The following is a 17,988-nucleotide window of genomic DNA, read 5'->3' on the forward strand; positions in this document are numbered from 1 at the left end:
GACTGATTTTTGAGGAAGTGATGGGAGAGCGCGTGAATAATTTAGCAGCGTGTTTCATTTAATTAGCCAAAGCGAAATATGTCAATCCAAATTTTAAATTAAAAAAAACAAAACAGCAGTGCATCTCTTTGGCAGACCCCACGGTGGGATTGTTCAATCACTGGAATACTTTTTTATTGTCCAACACTTTTGTTTATTGTCCAACATTTATGTTTCATTTTAACCAAGAACTAGCTTTACAGCTAATATGCCATTTTAAAAACATTTTCACTATAGTTTTTTTTAAAACTGTAGTTATATTATGTGTTTGATTCTGCCTGGCCTTTGATCACCTGGGAGTAGTGGAAACAAGCAGAACAAAGGAGAAACAGATGCTGTTTCAGAGAAAATGTGGGGTTTCAGGAGCAGTTCCTGTCATTTTATCTCCGCTGACTGCACCTTCCTGTCAATACCACGAACGCAAATGTTGCGATCCATCATCAGACTCGCCTCCTCTGCAGCGGGAGAGTATCCGCCACCGTCTGCGGGGTTGGCGGATCAATTGATTGCACCTTGGTGAAGTCTGCTGTGATATATCAAGAGCACGGGCGTTAATCTGGCGTGATTCTCTGTGATGGCGAGGGCTTGAAGCTCGACGTCTCCCTCATTGCTTCGGAACCATCGTCTTCAGTTTCATATAAACCGGCAGTGATTCGTTTACACGCTTCGGCGCCGACACAGAAGTGATAGATTTTAGGTGACAAGTGAAAGGTCGTCCCCCAAATTTGTTTGCTAGCAACACTGGAGGGGGACCCGCACAAATATTGACATCCTTCTATCTTCTGTTCAGCTTTGTTTCCAGAAATGACTGAAACAATGACAGAATCCTAAAGATTCCTCTCTAAAATCACCTCCAAACAGAGCTAATGGCGCACTAATGCTCAGGTAAACATGAAGTTTTATCTATTAGTTGTAAAGAGCAAAAAATTAAAACCTGTCTTTCTTGGTTTGGCTAATTAGCCATGATGCTGGTGGGGGGGGGGGGGGGTTCAATTAGCAAAGTAAATTCAATTAAAAGGTCAGTTTTAATATGCAATATTGTTCATCAAATTAGAAATGTGGATTAGCTCACAGTTTATCAGAATCGCTGCGGCTCCACGCGGCTAATCTTGAGCTAATCTTCAACTCTAAAAGCCATCTGCACTCATTTCATGGGCTCTCGCCTTCAGAAGGGTTGATGGTAAACATGTGACACCCGACAGAACGCTCCAGCCGAGGGGGGGGGGGCAGACCATCCAGACCCTTTACCGCGCAGGGTCAATAATTGATCTGAACGACGCCAGTGCTGCGAGGCGGACACAGATTGTTTGATTCCTACCTGCACCGCTGATGCAAGATAAGGAGGGTTGTAAATCGATGCTATTGATGCTCCCCCCCCCATACACACACACACACACACTTCTGTCACCTCTTCTATTCATGTTACGGTACAATAGGTCGCGGCACATCTCTGAGATGACACTTCAGTGGCTCCCGGGATGATAAGAATAATATGTCAGCAGACATTAGCGGGTGTGTAGCGGACTCATTCGGAGGTGATGCTCTCAGTGGTCCGTGGATGTGGAGGCAGAAGGTGGGGAGGGGGGTAAAAGATGATGATGTCATGTCTGCAGTGCCTGTAAATGTGCGTCTCTAAACACAAGGAGAGAACCAAAGTGTGGAAAGATTAAACATCGCTAACAAAAAGGAGGCCGGTGGGGGAGACACAGCAGATCTCTGCTAATCTTCCTCACTCTTGTGTTTTCAGCAGTGATTTAGATGAATGTGCAGTTTCGCCTGGGTTAATATTCATCAGGGCGCCTGTGTTTTCCGCCTCTTTCTGCTTTTTTAAAAATATATTTCGTCTCCTTCCTCTAATGATTATTTTTTGGGGTTCACGCCTGTTAGACCGTATTAAGCTCTGGGTGACCCGCACAGCCAATTACGAACAGGCGTAAAGCAAAGGTGTATACTGCCCCCTGGTGGTCACGACATCTCCACAGTGTTGGGTGCTGTAATTCATAGGTCTGCCCTGCACAACTAAGTGTACTATTAGTTATTTTCTCCAATGATAAATACATAAATATTAAGAAATCATGGAGGCACCTGTCTGTTTGATGATTAATTAACCGGAAAAGGTTCAAAAATACATCCCACCACATCTAAAACTGAAATTCTGGGGACAATTAGATTAAAAGGACACTGTTTCTGCAGTAAATGGTCTCTAGGTTGGAACCTGTTGTGACTAGCTCGCACCTTTTGAGCTGGAGAATTAGCTCTCGGTGTCCTCCCAGTATGGGAACCAGTTAAAATGGCTGCCAGACTCAGCCGGCCAGAACAATGGCCCAGTAGGACTCAGAGTCTCTCCTCGCCAAAGAGACAGCTTGACTTCTCTGGCTGGTTTTACCCACGCAGACGCTGACAAGCACTTCCTGTCACTCCTGTACCTGTCTGCGGGGTATAAAAGCACTCAGACAATGACAGGCGCGCGTACCTTTACGTGCCAGTTTCTGGAGGAGGATCCTGAGGCGTTGGAGAGCCGAGGAAGAGAGCTGGTACGTGTGCAGGTCGGCGCCAGCCAGCTCCTGACACCTTCCGAACACTCCATCTGCAGCGAAAGAAAAGAGACGTTGAAAGGATGAGAAATTTCTCTGAACACGAACAAAGTGGAGCGGCGGCGAGGCGTCGGTTTAAATGGAGTAATGGCGCGCGACACCTGCGCTCTGTCTGTAATCACCTGTTTTATGGGAGCTAATGGCTGACATTTCTCGTCTGACGGCGCCGCGATAAGCGGCCATTCGTGACAGGAAGGACTTTATCAGGGACCCCTGCTAATCTCCCTATCGGCCGGCCTCGCGCCTGGCTCAATACCGGTTGCTAGGCAACCCACGCCACAGACCCTATCAGCCCCGACTGGTCTGGGCTGCGGAGGCGCAGGAGGGTCAGAATGTTGATCCGGCGTCTGGAATACAAATGAACGAACCCTTGAAAGTCCACTTCAGACAGATTTTCTTTTTCTCTCCAGTACGTGCACGTGCAGCCGTGCGTGCGACCACGTGGGAGTGCTCGTACACGGCAGCGACGGGCCGAGGCATAATGATGCGAATCACCATGTTGTCACGCGCGACAGCTTCCCGTTAATTAGCCCCACGATGTCGGACACCGACGGCTAACATCAGCGGCGCGGCTGATGCTAAATCACGCATCGCTGTTCTTTCCGTGCTGCTGTCTGCTGCTTCGGCGGCATCCTGGGACACCGACCCTGGTGACGACTCTGGAATTGGAATCAGATTCCATAGAACCACCCCCACACCTTCCCGCCGCCGCCGCCGCCGCCGAGCGGGAAAATGACAGCTTTGCGCAGGAAGTAGTCAGTGGGAGGTGGCGGATCTGTGCAGACAAGGCAGCGAGAGTTATTTTAGGATCTCGGAGGAGAAACTTCCCACCTACGGAAGAGCAGATCGTCAGATGGGCTCGATTCGCCGACAGCGACGCGCTTTCGTCCTTTTCTGATGTTTACAGGCAAAATGGGCTTCGATCGCAGAGGTCTGACATCGGTTCTCAACTCTGGGAGCGCATATTACATAATAACTGAAGGGAGACATGGTCATTGGTTGCCCTGGCAACAGCCACCATCCCGCTCCAACATCAGGGGCAATCCTTTTAGCAACCAGACACAAGCGGGGACGCAAACAGGGGGGGTGAGCGCGTTAGGAATCGGGGGTTGTTTTTTACGACAGCGGTTCTCACCTCAGAGGAGAGTAAATCACAGCTCAGACGTGTTTAAACAGCTTCAGTTAATCACTTAAACGTGCGATTTTCCCCCCAAAGAACAGGCCGCCGCATCTGGATGAGCGCCGTGTTTACAGGGATACGGAATTCCTGCTGTGAATCCCGATGTTGCCCCCCCCCAACGGTCACAAACGCAGCCAGACCAGGAACAGGCGGTTGACCCGTGTGGAGGAGAGACAAAAGCTCCAGTGATTGGAAAAGTAGGAATGAAGTGGTCACGCACCATCTGGGCCTGTTTGTGTCTGAAAATGCAGCTTTGAATTCATGATCACAGCACGCTCGCACAGCCAATGGGGATCCACTCTCGGGATCTCGCAGATCCACAACGCACTCGGAAAGATTTTGCTCTCGTTGCCTCGAGACTTCGTGATGAGCTGCCGCAGGTACGACCTTGACCTCGGGTTAAATGCAGCATGGAAGGCGGAGATAACTCGGGAGGGCGGGGATAACACAGAAAGGGCGGGGATAACTCTGGGAGGGCGGGGATAACACAGAAAGGGCGGGGATAACACCGAAAGGGCGGGGATAATCCAGCGAAGGCGGAGATAACTTGGGGAGGGCGGGGGTAACACAGAAAGGGCGGGGATAACTCGGGGAGGGCGGGGATACTTTGGGCTGGGCGAGGGGCGTGGCTAATTCAGGCTGCTTGAGTGTTTGGCGCTTTTAGCCGAGCGTAACCTCCTGAAAGCGCCATCAAATCAAAATGTAGCCTCCAGATGACCACATCTGCCTTTAAAGTAACATCAAGGAAGCCCCTCCCCCTCAGAGACTTAAGGGATCAAAGAGCTAGCATGATTTATTGTGGATGGTTATTGACCGATTCAATCAGTGACAGCCGTTGAGGTTGTTTGGCTGGTTGAGGTTGTTCCTGGTCCGCAGCAGCAGGTGACGTCATCACGGGAAGATGGCCGATCCAGTAAACTGGCAAAGCCCCAAATAACCAGTGCCCCCCTCTGACACGTCGCATAGCAACAGCACGCGTCAGGAAGAGCGAGCGTCCCAGCCCAGAATAAACCAGGTTACTCCTTCAGGGACGTGGGGACGGGCTGATGCGAGGCCCGGTTACACCCACGCCATCCTCCGGCTGCTGCGGAGCGACAGGTCGTATAACGAGATTTACCGCGCAGCTACATCACGTCTCATCAATTGGGTATCAGGGGGGAAAGGAGGAAGGCTGGGAAGTCCGAACACGACCCTCCTCCGCCGTCCAAGCGTTCCCACAAACAAATAAATGTAAGGTGGCTCAGCGTCTCCTGGTGCTCCGCGCCGCGGCCTGCTGCAGCCACCCGGAGCCCCAGAATACATTAACCTTTTCAGCACAGCGACGACCATCAGCAGCCACGTTGAGAAATCAAAAAACACGCGCGAATCTGCCAGGTGACAGGCCCTCCACCAGCGGGGTGAGGCGTCGTCATGGTAACAGTCCACACTGACGCACATATCAGACGCGCCGAATGACTGATAGTAAAAATAAAACGGAACCTGGTCGGAGGTTGGGGCTGAGTTGGACGTAAAAAACGAGGGCCTACCGTTGACGCAGAACTCGTACGGCGCGCAGAGCTCGTCTTCAAACAGGCAACCTGGAGGAGAAAACACAATCATCATCATCATCATCATCATCCTTCATTTTCTAGCATGTTCTATTGAGAAAATGCTAAGTGAATTACGCTAAAATACATTCATTCGCTATAATCCTATTAGCTACGGCTTGATTTGCTCTAGCACATGCTATAATGTAGAGTAAACGCTAACGCATCCTCAAAAACGTAGCCGTGTCACGTGCTACATTAGCTGTGGCCGCGGCCTTGCTGCTAATGGTCATCAATCATCAATTAGCATGACTTCTGTTGTCCTGTGTATGACGCTATTACATCAACACGGCGGCTAATGTTCCCAAACACCAGAGCTGCGAGAACCTTAAGGTGGACAAAACTTGTTTGGAGAGCCAAACCTGGACAATAACCACAGATTCTTCTTGTTATTTCTATCTCAGCCTGGTCTAGTTAGCACGGGGAAGCTCATGACCGCTAATAACCCAGGGATATTGGACTGGGAAGCCTCTTAATCATGACAGGCATCCAGAAGTTTGTTTGGGTCTGTGGATCCATCACTGGCTTCATTAGCCTGTGAGGATTATTAAAGTTCTCAGACGTGATAACAGCTCCTTTCATCAATGACACCCTCTCATTTCAGGGCGCGTTCTAAAGAGATGTAGCGGCGCTCGCCTGGGGATGACCACAGTTGGCAAGTTTTTTGGGGGTTTTTTGTTAATGTTTTAGATGTTTTAGGTGGATTTTCAGGATTAGTGTGGACATAATAAGCCACCAAGTCATACCAATGAGATCCAACCTGGCAGAGCCACATATTCCAGAATATCCCCACTGGACAGACCGTGTCCAATGCCTTTGTGAACCACAAGGGGCCCGCACACCACAGCTTGAAAACTCGCTTTTTGTGACAATGTGTATCCTATTAATTAAGATTCATTAAGAATTTGTTTTGAAGATGACCGAAGCCGAACCGAAGAGCGACTGAAGCGAATGGCCTTGTACAGCCATCTCGCCTCTCTAGACTTCCTGTCGCTTCACTCGACCTCACCTCCTCATCGCCGCCGCTTAATTCATTGGCTGCTCTGGGAGGCCTTGTCAGCTCTCGATATTAATTACAACCTTCCATTTAATGAAGCATAGCGTGCGTGAGTGACGGGGACGCCGGATTGATAACGCCTCACCCTCTTTCTGCGACGACGGGGCAGAGATGATTAAAATGGAGGCTTTTAATTAAAATGTAATCATTGTGGATGCTGCTGATTGAAAAGGGGGATGTTAGCATAGACGCGGCAGACGACGAAAGCGAGTCAGGGTGAGGATTGTCATGTTGATGATTAGTGACAGTTCTGTCAGCTCCAGCCATGATTGACAGCTTAAAAACTGCAGTCTCGCACGTACGTCTGCTTCACTTAGCATGTGAAGAACTTCAGCAGAGAACTTTAGCCTGGCCTCGCTAGCATGCTACAGTGCACGGCGCTCTCTAAACAAGAAACAGATTCAAGTGAACGCATCGTGCTGGGGGAAAAGAGAGCTAGCCTCATATAAATACAGATTAAAAACGAGTCCTCTGTGTGAAAACAGCCGTTAGCGGAGGATGGTGATAACAGGTATGCTACGTGTGTCGCGGCATCGCTCCAAAATTAGCAACAGCGTGACCTAATTCGCAGCTCGCAGGGAACATCTGAAAGGTGCTTTTGGTGAACATGAACGCTGATCGCTGAATCTCAGTCTCCCGCGATGCGTTTACTGTCAGCCTACAGGTGGTCGGCCATCGCTGGGACGCCATCTGTGCGCTGGGCCAAGGAGGATGCTGGGAGTCTGGCACGCTTTTAAATGACCGACTTCATTCCTCCTGTTCTGGTGGCCGCCAAGGACTCCTGACTCATTATTCCTCGCCAACAAAGCCATTTCTAGCCGGTGGGATAAAAGAGGGATGGAGAAGAGGACAAATTCACCTCCGCTTGAAGCACGTTGGCAGCTTTTAGCAGCTCCTGCTTCGCTAGCGTTCCACGCGTTAGATAAAGTAACCTAGCTTGTCACAGCGGCCAACAGGCTGTCGCTCAGAAGCTTAATGATTAGCTATTAATTAATTAGTGGTTAATTGTAACACATCAGACAGTAAATCAGTTCTAGTTAATCAATAACGCGGATGTTTAGCGCTAGCTTGAAGCAAGGGAGCGTGGGAGTTTGGACGGAGCCGCGAGCGTCGCCACATCCGGGGAAGCGTGGCTGCACACGGTTGGAAATGATGTTTCCTGGGAATTTGTCAGAATTTCCAGGCAGGTGACGCTCCGTCACTATGTTTCCCGCTCCGGGCGACAGTCCAGAAGATTGCCATGAATTAAAGATGGCAGCCGTCACCGAGGCAACGGAAGACCCAGAAATAGGCTGGCTTGACCTTCTTTGTGCCCTGCGATGAATGATTCAGACGCTTGCTTTTCCCCCGCTCTTCCGAGGTGTGTCTGGCGTCGAGCTGCGGAATAGCGGCGAGTCAGACAGCTGAGCGGCGTCCTTTTTGTGGCCCCCCGGAGGGAAATCTCCGGCCCCTCGGAGGAAGTAAATCATTTATCTCTTATGAGAGCTGCTTGAACCTCATTACAGCCTAATGGTGTTCGGGCGGGCGCATGATGGAGGGTAGAACGACATTGCGGTTGGTCACGAGTCATTTTGCCGCCGGTCTGGGAAGTTCAAGGCTTCCAGGAAAGTGCTGCGCTGGGATGTACGTTAGCCTAAACGCTAACTGGGAAGGCTGGTTTACAGCTCGGCTAACAAGTGCAGGGCTGTTGCACACTTGCCCACGGTGCGTTCAAGGAACCGTAGTCAGTCTGGTAGCATCAAAGGTTCTCGATGTTGACGTTTAATCCATGAGCAGCTTTGGGAATTGCTGCTTTAATGGCACTTTAGTGAGAATTGTGTGACAAATAAAGACAGGAAGTTGGACCTGAGCCGCTTGTGGTGATTAAATTACGTCGTGATTAATTTCAGCGACGGCGGAAAGTCGCTGGAGTCGTTTAAAGGCAGAGGCGTCCTTGTCCGAGTGCACAAGCACAGGAGGGGATTTATAGCCTCCTTCCCTGCGATGATGGGGGGGGGGGCTTTGAAAACGTTGTTCCTTTTTCCTGTTTGACCTATTATGTAACAGTGTGGTTTGATTTAGACTAGCATGATATAAATTTCACCGCTTTGACAAAAACCAAAGAAATAGTTCCTCCGACTTCAGGACCGTATCACCGTGTTACTGTCACAACAATAATGTGGGGTCACCTTCACGTTGACCTTGAGCGGCACGCGTCACCTAAAACCTTGGGGCGGAGCGCCTCAACACGCTAGCTGCACAGGTTCTGTCACCTTCCGCTGTGACGGAAACAGAACCGGAACACTCAACAGACTCGGAGCCAACACACTCCTCCGAGCATCTGTTGAGTCACAAAGAAACGTCGCACTCCTCTCGCAGCCGCCGCGGCGGCGGCGCCCCAGACTGGGAATATCCAGGCGGCTCCGCGCCGCCTCTCTTGTGTCAGCGTCGCCAGACTTTAAAGAACACGAAACTGGTGAAAACAGCGAATTCAGGAGTGAGTTCCGCACGGATTCGAGTGGCTTTTATTAACATTCAACAGCGCGAGACAGAAGGAAACACCGAAGTGCAAATAATTACGCTCAGCTGGGAAACAGGCTTTGTAAATAATAACAAACGCTCTTTAAAAGTCCTTGTTTAGGGAAAAAACAAACACAAATCAACAGAGTTTACATCATGAGGCCTTTGTGGACACTTAGAAAAGCACTGATGAATCAAAACTGCTCAGCCAGCTACTTGTTAGCATGAGAGGCTAACGGCACACGGTCAAAATGCTCTGTCCTCCCACACAAAGTCCATGCTGTTTTACCCACAGTAAGCTGGCTTCAAAGATAAAGTGCAATGCTATACCTGCGTGGCACAAACAAAGCCATAGCCTTATGGTTGCTAGCACAGTACAAACAGCTCTAGGAGGTGAAACAGAATGTTTCAGAGCTATAAGTGAAGCAGCAAAGGTGATGCTCAACAATGTGTTTTCCCCTTTATCAAAGATGCTAAACTAGCATGGGAATGTGTCATTAAGGAGAGTCAGGAGCTGAGCTGAATGTTAGCATTTTAAGGTAACGTCAGAAGCTAGGTGGCACCCTGTGTTCTGTTTGATTAATATCTCTGTTTTCAGCACGTCAGAGTCCGCAAATGTAATGAAAGTTCGACTTTTGCGTCGGCAGCTGGTTGTCGGCTTAATGAACGACAAGATTTTCACCAGTAAATTGAATTTGCAATGTTGCGCTGTGTTAATGCGACCTGGACGGAATCTTAACAAGCCAGGGGCTGCTAGCTGCAACGTAACAAAACATGAAGCACGTTGACGTTAGCGCGTGCGTGACCTCGAGCGATGCGTCGGGTCATCGCCGACATGGTACAATCCTTTGTCAACAAATGGTCTGACCCAAGTTCCCCAGAGCAGTAAAGATTTTTATGGTGACGGCAAACAGCAATCAGAGAGAACAAATAAGTTGATCACATGATCTCCGGCACAAATTGAAACAATATAGCATTACAGCTAAATGAGACTGGTCCTGATCAACGCTAATAATAATTTGGTAAAGGAAAATCATTAGAGATAGCCAAGACACGCTGCGCTAGCCTCTGTCGCCCTCGTGTTTGTGTTAGCATCTATTTTTCCATCATGTTTGGTCTTAGCAAATGAAGCTAATGAGATAATTCGCCTGCACATTGAGGGAAAATACTTTTGTAAGTGTAGGATTAGCTAGCCACTTCCCCGCTGGCATACGTCCACATCTTCCTGAGGTCCCCAGTTTCAGGATTAGCTGAATCAATATGCATCTATATTAAAGTGTTTATGAAAGATTTGACTGATATGATGTTGGACAAAGATTTACTTTAAAAGTAAACTGAAAATTGTGGAGTTAGCGTAGCCAAACTGCTCTGAAGCCTCTCCTTTCATCGTCAGGAGGGAACTGACGCAGATACTTGAGCACTTGAGCAGGCAGCCACGTCGTGACGACACACCTTGAGCATCGACAAGGTGGCGGCGTGCTGGGGGACTCATTAGAAACAATAAACACACAAAACAATAAACAATAAAAGCACAGCGAGAACCGGAGGAGGCAGCAGGATCGGGCGCAGGTTCCGAGGATCCTGCAACACTTGTAGAACCTAAAGTGGAGAACGCTTGCAGGATGCTTCCTGCTCCAAACAAGGATGAATCATCAGCAGGCAGCAAATATTTGCTCAGAACAGCGAGTCTGGTTCTGGGTGGGAACACCTGAATGCATCAGAACACAGCAATAATCAGCCCTGGGAGCACAACAGCCTCCGAGGACCGACGGGAGAGTGTTGGACATTTAAATCGGAATGTGTCAGCCTCTCCAGGGGTGCCCAGGGCTCCTCTCTCGGCCTGGCTGCGGACCATTTGGCTCCTCTGGAAGAATCTTCTCTCAGAACCTCCAACTCAAGTTTTGAGGAGCAGCAGACGGTTGAGAGGCGGCCCAGACGCCACTGTTATGTAACTTCAGCACACGCTGGTCCAAAGCGAGACAGGCAACTGGGATCAAACTGGGAGAGACTCTTACCAAATCTGCGGTCGGCCCGGGCGGGTGAGGAGCAAAGGCTGCCCGCCAATGCAGCGAGGAGGACGGGACACCACCGTGGATCCATACCGCTCCTGCCTGGAGGCGCCGCCGCTAATCCATCGCGCACCTCCGCAGGGAGGAAAAGGGGGAATAAAAACACGGGGGGGGGGGGGGGGGGAAACAAAAGCAACCCGCGAGTCTAAGGCAAAGCGACGCGCGATGGGACCAGACTCGGGCTCGCAGGGGCGTCAAGCTGCGGGGAGAGAAGCGGAAGAGACGCGGGTGGACGGAGGCGCAGCAGAGGCGTCGCTTCAGCACCACAAACAGCACCAGCTGCCCGGAGGAGGAGCCCCGCCCCTGGCAGTGACGTCAGAGCCGCGCACGGCGGCGCGGATGACGCGCACGGAGGCTGGATAGATGGATGGATGGTGGGGGGGGGGCGGACCTGCCGGCCATCAATGATGAGGAAAAGCAAGAAATAATGAAATAATGGGGGGAATGATCCAGAGTTCATTAACTTCCTCTGAGAAAACGTGTGGAATTTTACACAATAAAGGAGACGAATGAACAGATTTATAACATTATTTTATTTTCAGCAGCGCCGCAAAAGGTTAAAACACACAGGCGTGAAAAAATAGACATTTTGTATGAGAGTAAAGCAGAAGAGACGAGTTCTTTTAACATTTACAGATCCAGGATTTCATTCACGGTCTTCAGAGCTGCGTCATAAACGACCCTGTGGGATAAACACAGACACATTTTACGTTGGCCGATCTCAAACGTGCCGATTCGCTCAGCTCCGCCCACCTCTCGCCGTCGCCGCCTGCAGATGTGACCGCGTGCTTGTGAAGCTGCTGCAGGACAGATGTGGCCACGCCCTTCAGGGGCGCTTTCGCCTGTCCTGCTAATGAGCGGGAAGAGGAAGAGTCACGTGGGTCTCTCAGGGAGAAGGAACGAACGGGAATGTGGGAACCTCACCGTGTTTGATGACCGCCAGGATGCACGAGACGGCGGCCAGGTCGTTCAGGCTGCTGATGGCCTCAGAGTCCAGAGATGAGCTGAATTCAGCCAGAAACATCCTGGGAAGAAGGCGGGAACACAGAAAATCAGGACTGCTGCGCATTGAAATAAGAAAAGTGTCACATGACACCCTGTTAGCGTCAGCAGTAACCAACCTGTCCACCAGGGGGCAGCACCGTCGTTCAGAAACTCAAAAAAGACCAGCTTCTTTGGGTTTTTGGTCAATTTAGTTTCTTATTTTTAGCACTTTCTATCATTCCACAAGGGGGCCAACAAAAGAAAAGCGTCTTACTTGGTAACAGACGGCGATTTGAGGATGACAGACAGCAGCGTGCTGGACAGTGGGGGCATATCGTCGATGGACTCCGGCGCCGTCGCCTCCTCGCGGTGCGTCATCTTCAAAGACGAGAAGACGGCAGCTTTCATCAGCGCTGCAGATCGCAGTCTGGATGAGATGAACCCCCCCAGTAGCTCAGTCCTACCTTCTGAAGCGAGTGCCTGCTCTCCACTAAGATGACGGCAAAAACGGTGGAGAAGACCCCGACGAGGGGGGGCCGGTCCCATATCAGAACAGCCTGGAGGAAGTCCGTCAGCCCGGGGACGGCCGAGTGACACAGCTGGAACGATGCAAACGAGACATTCAGCATCGGCAAAGGTCTCAGATCTGTGGACGGTTAAGAAATCCATTAAATACTTGTTTTCCCTCCTCTGGCTGCCTTCTGAGGCGACGGGCCAGGAGCTCGATGACCTTCTGGAACAGGTTCGCCACCACACCCAGAATGACGGCGGTCGGATCTTCTGGGTTCTCTGGATCCCCGTTCTCCTCCTCGGGTACGTAGCTGGAGACCACCTCCTTCAGGATCCGCAGGGTTGGAGGAACGCACAGGTACCCCGCGTCTGCAGGGGCGCGCGTGTCAAAATGGTTACAGTGTTCCGGAACCTGCAGGGAGGGGGCGCCGCTCCTCCCTCCATCGCTCACCTGAGAGGAGAATGACGGAGCACAGCTGGAGGATCCGATTCCTCAGCATCTCGTCGGCCAAACCCACGAGGAACACGTCCTGGCACACCAACAGGAAGCTCTGAGGAGAGCAGGAGTCCACGTAAGACAACGCAGACCCCCCGGTCCTGATCACTGAACCCAGATCAGCCAACGTGGTCACACCTTCTCACCTCAATCACCCGAGCAGCCAGCTGACTCTTCTCGGGGTCTTTCCCGTCGCCTTCCTCGCTTCCGTTAGCCAGGAAGGGCAACACCCGCGCCGATATCCACGCCGCGTCCTGTTCGAGGGAGAGCAGGTACTCTCGACCCTGCGAGGTCTGGGACACGGGGACAAAACAATCAGACGCCAGCGCCCAGAAACCCGCCAGGACTTTTTAATGAGATTAATCTTCTCTGATGCGGCTGCAGCGAATGAGCCTTTCCAGCACAGCGCACCGATGTCACCGTGTCCTCCAGCACACAGTGTCCTCACTAAAGAGACCGCCCGTCCTGTCCCGGACGTGCGCTGAACACTCACGCTGTGCTGCAGGTGAGCGCCGAGGCGGCCGTGGTACGCAAACACCCCGAGCGCCGTCTCCACGCCGGGACGCCTGGGGTCCTCTGCGGCGCCGCTCAGGTGAGTGTAGAGCAGCGACTGCAGAGACAAACGTTTAAAGGACGCCGAGACGCAAAGACACAATGGGACAGCAGGCAGAATCCAGCTACCCTCCAGCTTCCCAGAACGGTGTGCAGCTGCTTCAGAGCTGTCTCCCCGAGGGCCAGGACCGTCTCCCGCGACGCCGTGTGGTTGAACAGGTACTCCAGGTACGCCAGAGCCAGCTCCGGTTTGGCCTCCACCGTCTCCTGGATACGCACCTTCCGCCTGGCGCCGCCTTTCTCCTGCTGTTGGAAAGAACATGACTGCGTTCAGCTTCAACCCCGGCCGTTAGAGTGCAGGCTGGCGCTCCGCCACACTGACCCCCTCTTTGGGCAGAGCCTCAGCCAGCCAGTCGGTGATGAGTTCCACGACGTCTGCGGCCTGGCCCCAGCTACACACGCACTCCAGCAGCTGGCCGTAACGCGGCGCCGCGGCGCCGGGCTCCATCTTCCGCAGCTTGGACAGGACGCCGCAGCTGGGAGAGGAAACAGCGGGGCGGGGGGAGGTGGTTAAAGCGGGACAAGGGAGACAAAACGGGATGAAACAAGGAGGCACCTGAAGGTCGGGACTGCAGCTGGAGGCATGAAGGAGGCCAGCTGGATGAGAGGAACGACGCACTGCTCATCCTGGACAACAAAGGCACCACGTTACGATCCCAAATAAGAACAAAATGATCAGTTCAAACCAAAAAAACATGCTCTCGATACCTCCAGGGCCTGGAAGTACTTGGCCAGGACACTTCCAAACTTGGCCAGCACGTACTTCTCAGCCTCTTCGTTCTGTCTCAGAGCCTTCCGGACGCTGCTCCACAGGATGACCAGGACCTCCAGCAGCCTGGCGACCACAGCCGTGTCTTTGCCCAGCACAGGCTCAGCCTGCTGACAGCAGACTCAGAGCTGAGCCAAAGCTCTACGGCGCTGATCCGATAAATGAGTTTCCCAACTCTTACCGTGCTGTTCTCCTTGTTGCTGTCGCTGACCTCGGTCTGGTCACAGTCCACCAACACGAGGCTCTTCAGAAGATTGCGGATGGCCAACATCAGCTTTACTACGAGACAGAACGAGGAAAGTCTCAACGCACGCCCGAAACGGTTTCCCGAGCGACCTCCCGCAGGTTCTCACTGATGTTGGTGGGGGCGGTGTGTCTGTGGGCGAACTGGTAGAACTTCCTGGCAGCCATGGGGTTCATCTGGATCAGCGTGACGCAGCGGCAGCACCACTCTCGCTCCGACTCGTTGACGGGGAAGAAAGACTTGAAGAGCAGGTCAACGATCCGTTTGGAGACGGACTGGGAGTCCATGGCCAAGCGGGCGAGCAGGTGGTCCACGTTGCACACATCCCAAAACTGGAGAGACCATGGAAGGCGTCTTTGATAGCTCTCGCTTACAGCGAGCTTTGAAAGAGACGGGTTGGAAGAGGGGACGTTACCTTGGCGGCGCGCACTGCTTTCATCTTGATGAGCATGTCCAGGAAGGCTGTGCGGACCTTCTCCGAGTTGTCGTGAAGGCTGTTTTTGAGAGTGGGGAGAAACTTTTCCAGTAATGGATGGCTGAAGACGTTGTCCAGGACGATACACAGACACTGAGAGGCAAAGCAAAGGCGTGAGCTGCACCACCGGTGAAATCTGCTCAGGGCTGAACGGAGCGCGACCAGATCGTCTACCTTGAAGACCGAGCAGCGGACATCAGGCGAGCTGCAGTCGGTCGCCATCTCCATCACCAGCTTCTTGAGAAAGTCGGTGATGATGGATGGAGGGAGGAGCTCCCAGCACTTGGCCAGGATCTTACAGACGCCCAGGATGGCGGTGGATCGCACGCAAGGATGAGGGTCGTTGAGGAGTGTCTGAGCAAAGTTTTCAGCTATTTATTTACACTTCTTTTTCCCCTTTTTCATTTCAAAAATCCGAACAGTAAAATGCGTCCTCACCATAACAGTGTCCAGCTGATTCTGGATGGCTTCGTCCGTGCTCTTGCTGTTCTGGTCCGGGTCGTGCACCGGGAAGGCTTCAGTGAAAACCAGCGCGGCGTTGGCGCGCACCTCAAAATTCGGAACCTACAGACACCAAACGGAGACGTTAAACCTGAAAGAAAAAAGGTGGTGAAGGACAAGAGACACGCTCACACTTAAAGCCTTCCAGAGAATGGGCTTATAAAGACGACAGAGCATCTGGTCCACCTTGGAAACGTCCTTCTTGGAGTGGAAATAACTCACAACCTGCAAGAGAATGAAAGACATTTAGAGGGTAAAGACAGAAATAGAGAAGACAGAAGGCGGGACGTCTACCTGTCTGACTTTAGCGTGGACGGGAGATGTTCTACGCAGAAGAATCGCATTCTGCATAAAATCCTGAATGCAGGAACTCTCGATCTGCTCCTGGACCTCTCCTGTAGCCTTCTTCCACGCTCTGAAGTAAACCTCTGCAATATGAGCGGTCATCGTCCTGAAAAGAGACATTTGGTCCTGAGTAACACCCAAAGAAATCTGATGGGTGTCCATGAGGATGAAGCTGGGGTCATACTTGCTATAAAACTCCAGCTGGTTTTTGATGGTGCCATGAAGAACCCAGATGAAGTTGATGTTCCAGCTGAAAAGAAAGACCAGGAAGCGCTTTCCCTGCGATGACACACACACGGTCACGCTAACAGCTTAGCAGAGCAAAAAGGAAATAAGCGGTGACTGAATCACAACCCACATTGTCATTTTTTATGAACATTGGCCGATGGAAGCACTCAAGCAGCAAATCTATCATCTCATTGTTGTCTTCTGCTGTGTAATCCAGAGTCAGAAGAACATTATGGAGACTCCAGACTCTTTGGATCTCCGTCACCTGAGACAAAAAAAAAATAGACAAGGGATAAACAACCTTAATGCTGCAAATGCCACTATAATGACGTGCAGCTTGAATCAAACACTGACCGGTTTCTTGGAGGCGAGGATCTTCTTCAGTGACACAAAGAAAGCCGTGCGGCCAAATTTTTCTTTCTCTTTCAGGTCCTTTTTCCACCAGGCCTCGCAAAGATTGTGAATGTGGTTCTGCAGAGGTGCATCTCGCTCAAACGTGGACACGAAAACATCTGAGAAACAACAACAAAAAAAACATTAAACCACTCAAACACCGTGAAAACGCCACAAATCCACCTGCAGAGACACCAACCATGAAGCCTGAGTGCAACCTGGAGGAGAGCGCTGTACGCGTCTCCATCTTGGAGGACCTTTAATGAAACTGCAGCCACTAGTGTCACTCCATCCACTACGGCCACGGCACGATTCTGATAGAAATGTGAATAGAAGCGTGATCTTTTATGTGCAATAGTGTAAAACATGCATACACCATTTGATAAACCTACAGGGTCCATAGCTGATTGCACTTCCATGCCCTCCGGTCCACCTCTGTCCCACTGCTCTGGGGGTAAATCCTGCAGGACGTCCTGAAGGAGGGACGCCAGATTCTCCCACAGAGTGTGTCTCTGGTTCCTGGGCATCTCCTGCACCACCTCCTCCACGTCAAAGGGCTCCGTCTTGTCCTTCTGCTCAACATCACAGCACAGAACAACTTTACTGTCGACTGGGAGGTTTTTTTTGTCTGTTAATTCAACAAAACTGATTGTATCTGTGGATTTTTATTGGCTTTGGAAAGCAGGATTTAAAGTCTGGATTTAACAGGATTCTCCAAAGATAAACGTGTTAGAGACTAAAAGGAAACTTATGGTTTTTTGCTGTAGATGAATAAAAAGCTACTTACATGAAGCCCGATAAAGCGGAGAAAATCCTCGACATTTTCCTTACAGGCTGCGTCCAGAAGTGCTTTTCTCTTTGACATATTTACGGCTTCCCGGACGATAAATTGCGATGGGACGATGTTTTACAGCCCTAAGAAGAGCAGACTGATCACGATTATGCAGCACTTTTCGAAAGCTTCTGCAGTGAAACGAAACGGCATCAAAACAAACGTGCGAACCCAGTTTAGCATTAGCATTGAAATGGCGATCCACTACAAACTGGTGCCGCTACACTTCAAAAGTTTAATCACTCCCGCACGAGCTGTGGACCTTTAAAATACAACCGTACCGATAAATGTGTTGTTTTAAAGAGTGACAACCTCTAGATGACAGCCATCCAAACCCGCAAGATGACCCGCGCAAATTCGGATAATGGTTACGTCATGACGTCGTGCGTCAAATTATGCCGACGAGGGGCTGTAGTTATTGTGCTACGTCATCAGATGGCGCCAGAGGACTGTTTTCTATTTCTTGTAGAAAGGATCGTTTAACAGTGACTAATGTGCCCAGAGATATGTGACTTCAATTTTAACGATTTATCTGGGGAAATTAGGCACAGTCGCATTAAATGAGTGTCTTAAGG

General features: G+C 51.0%; 2 protein-coding genes across 7 annotated transcripts in view; both read right to left on the reverse strand.

Annotated features, from left to right (window-relative positions):
* ptprn2 (protein tyrosine phosphatase receptor type N2) overlaps positions 1–11,313 on the reverse strand; it is a 69,256-nt gene extending 57,943 nt beyond the window's left edge. Inside the window, exons 1-3 of one of the 2 annotated variants that reach the window (XM_029842474.1) lie at positions 10,971–11,313; positions 5,340–5,390; positions 2,513–2,626 (exon numbers count right to left, since the gene is read on the reverse strand). In XM_029842474.1, coding sequence (XP_029698334.1) covers positions 2,513–2,626; positions 5,340–5,390; positions 10,971–11,055 — 250 coding nt within the window. In that variant the 5' untranslated portion in view covers positions 11,056–11,313. Of the gene's footprint in view, positions 1–2,512; positions 2,627–2,755; positions 2,832–5,339; positions 5,391–10,970 lie in introns of those variants that run through there. The other variant, XM_029842475.1, reaches the window with a different exon arrangement.
* A 223-nt stretch (positions 11,314–11,536) lies between these two features.
* On the reverse strand, positions 11,537–17,801 carry ncapg2 (non-SMC condensin II complex, subunit G2). 5 transcript variants are annotated; one of them, XM_011607991.2, is made up of 27 exons: positions 17,726–17,801; positions 17,369–17,496; positions 16,974–17,153; positions 16,781–16,895; positions 16,543–16,700; positions 16,319–16,453; positions 16,145–16,239; positions 15,910–16,066; positions 15,748–15,840; positions 15,553–15,678; positions 15,289–15,468; positions 15,055–15,207; positions 14,749–14,971; positions 14,577–14,674; positions 14,335–14,505; positions 14,183–14,253; positions 13,949–14,102; positions 13,696–13,872; positions 13,508–13,624; positions 13,161–13,307; positions 12,970–13,069; positions 12,685–12,887; positions 12,473–12,607; positions 12,283–12,386; positions 11,949–12,049; positions 11,778–11,874; positions 11,537–11,706 (listed from the first exon to the last, which is right to left on the reverse strand). In XM_011607991.2, exons 2-27 carry the CDS (start codon positions 17,444–17,446, stop codon positions 11,655–11,657), a joined length of 3,420 nt encoding a protein of 1,139 aa, XP_011606293.2. In that variant the 5' UTR covers positions 17,447–17,496; positions 17,726–17,801; the 3' UTR covers positions 11,537–11,654. The 5 variants fall into 5 exon arrangements, with proteins under 5 accessions (XP_011606293.2, XP_011606294.2, XP_029698972.1 ...); XM_011607992.2 differs by having other exon boundaries at positions 14,335–14,502; positions 17,695–17,792; XM_029843112.1 differs by having other exon boundaries at positions 11,778–11,871; positions 17,695–17,792.
* Positions 17,802–17,988: the final 187 nt, after the last annotated feature.

The sequence above is a fragment of the Takifugu rubripes genome, chromosome 10 (genome assembly GCF_901000725.2).
Source record: "Takifugu rubripes chromosome 10, fTakRub1.2, whole genome shotgun sequence".
NCBI lineage: Eukaryota > Metazoa > Chordata > Actinopteri > Tetraodontiformes > Tetraodontidae > Takifugu > Takifugu rubripes.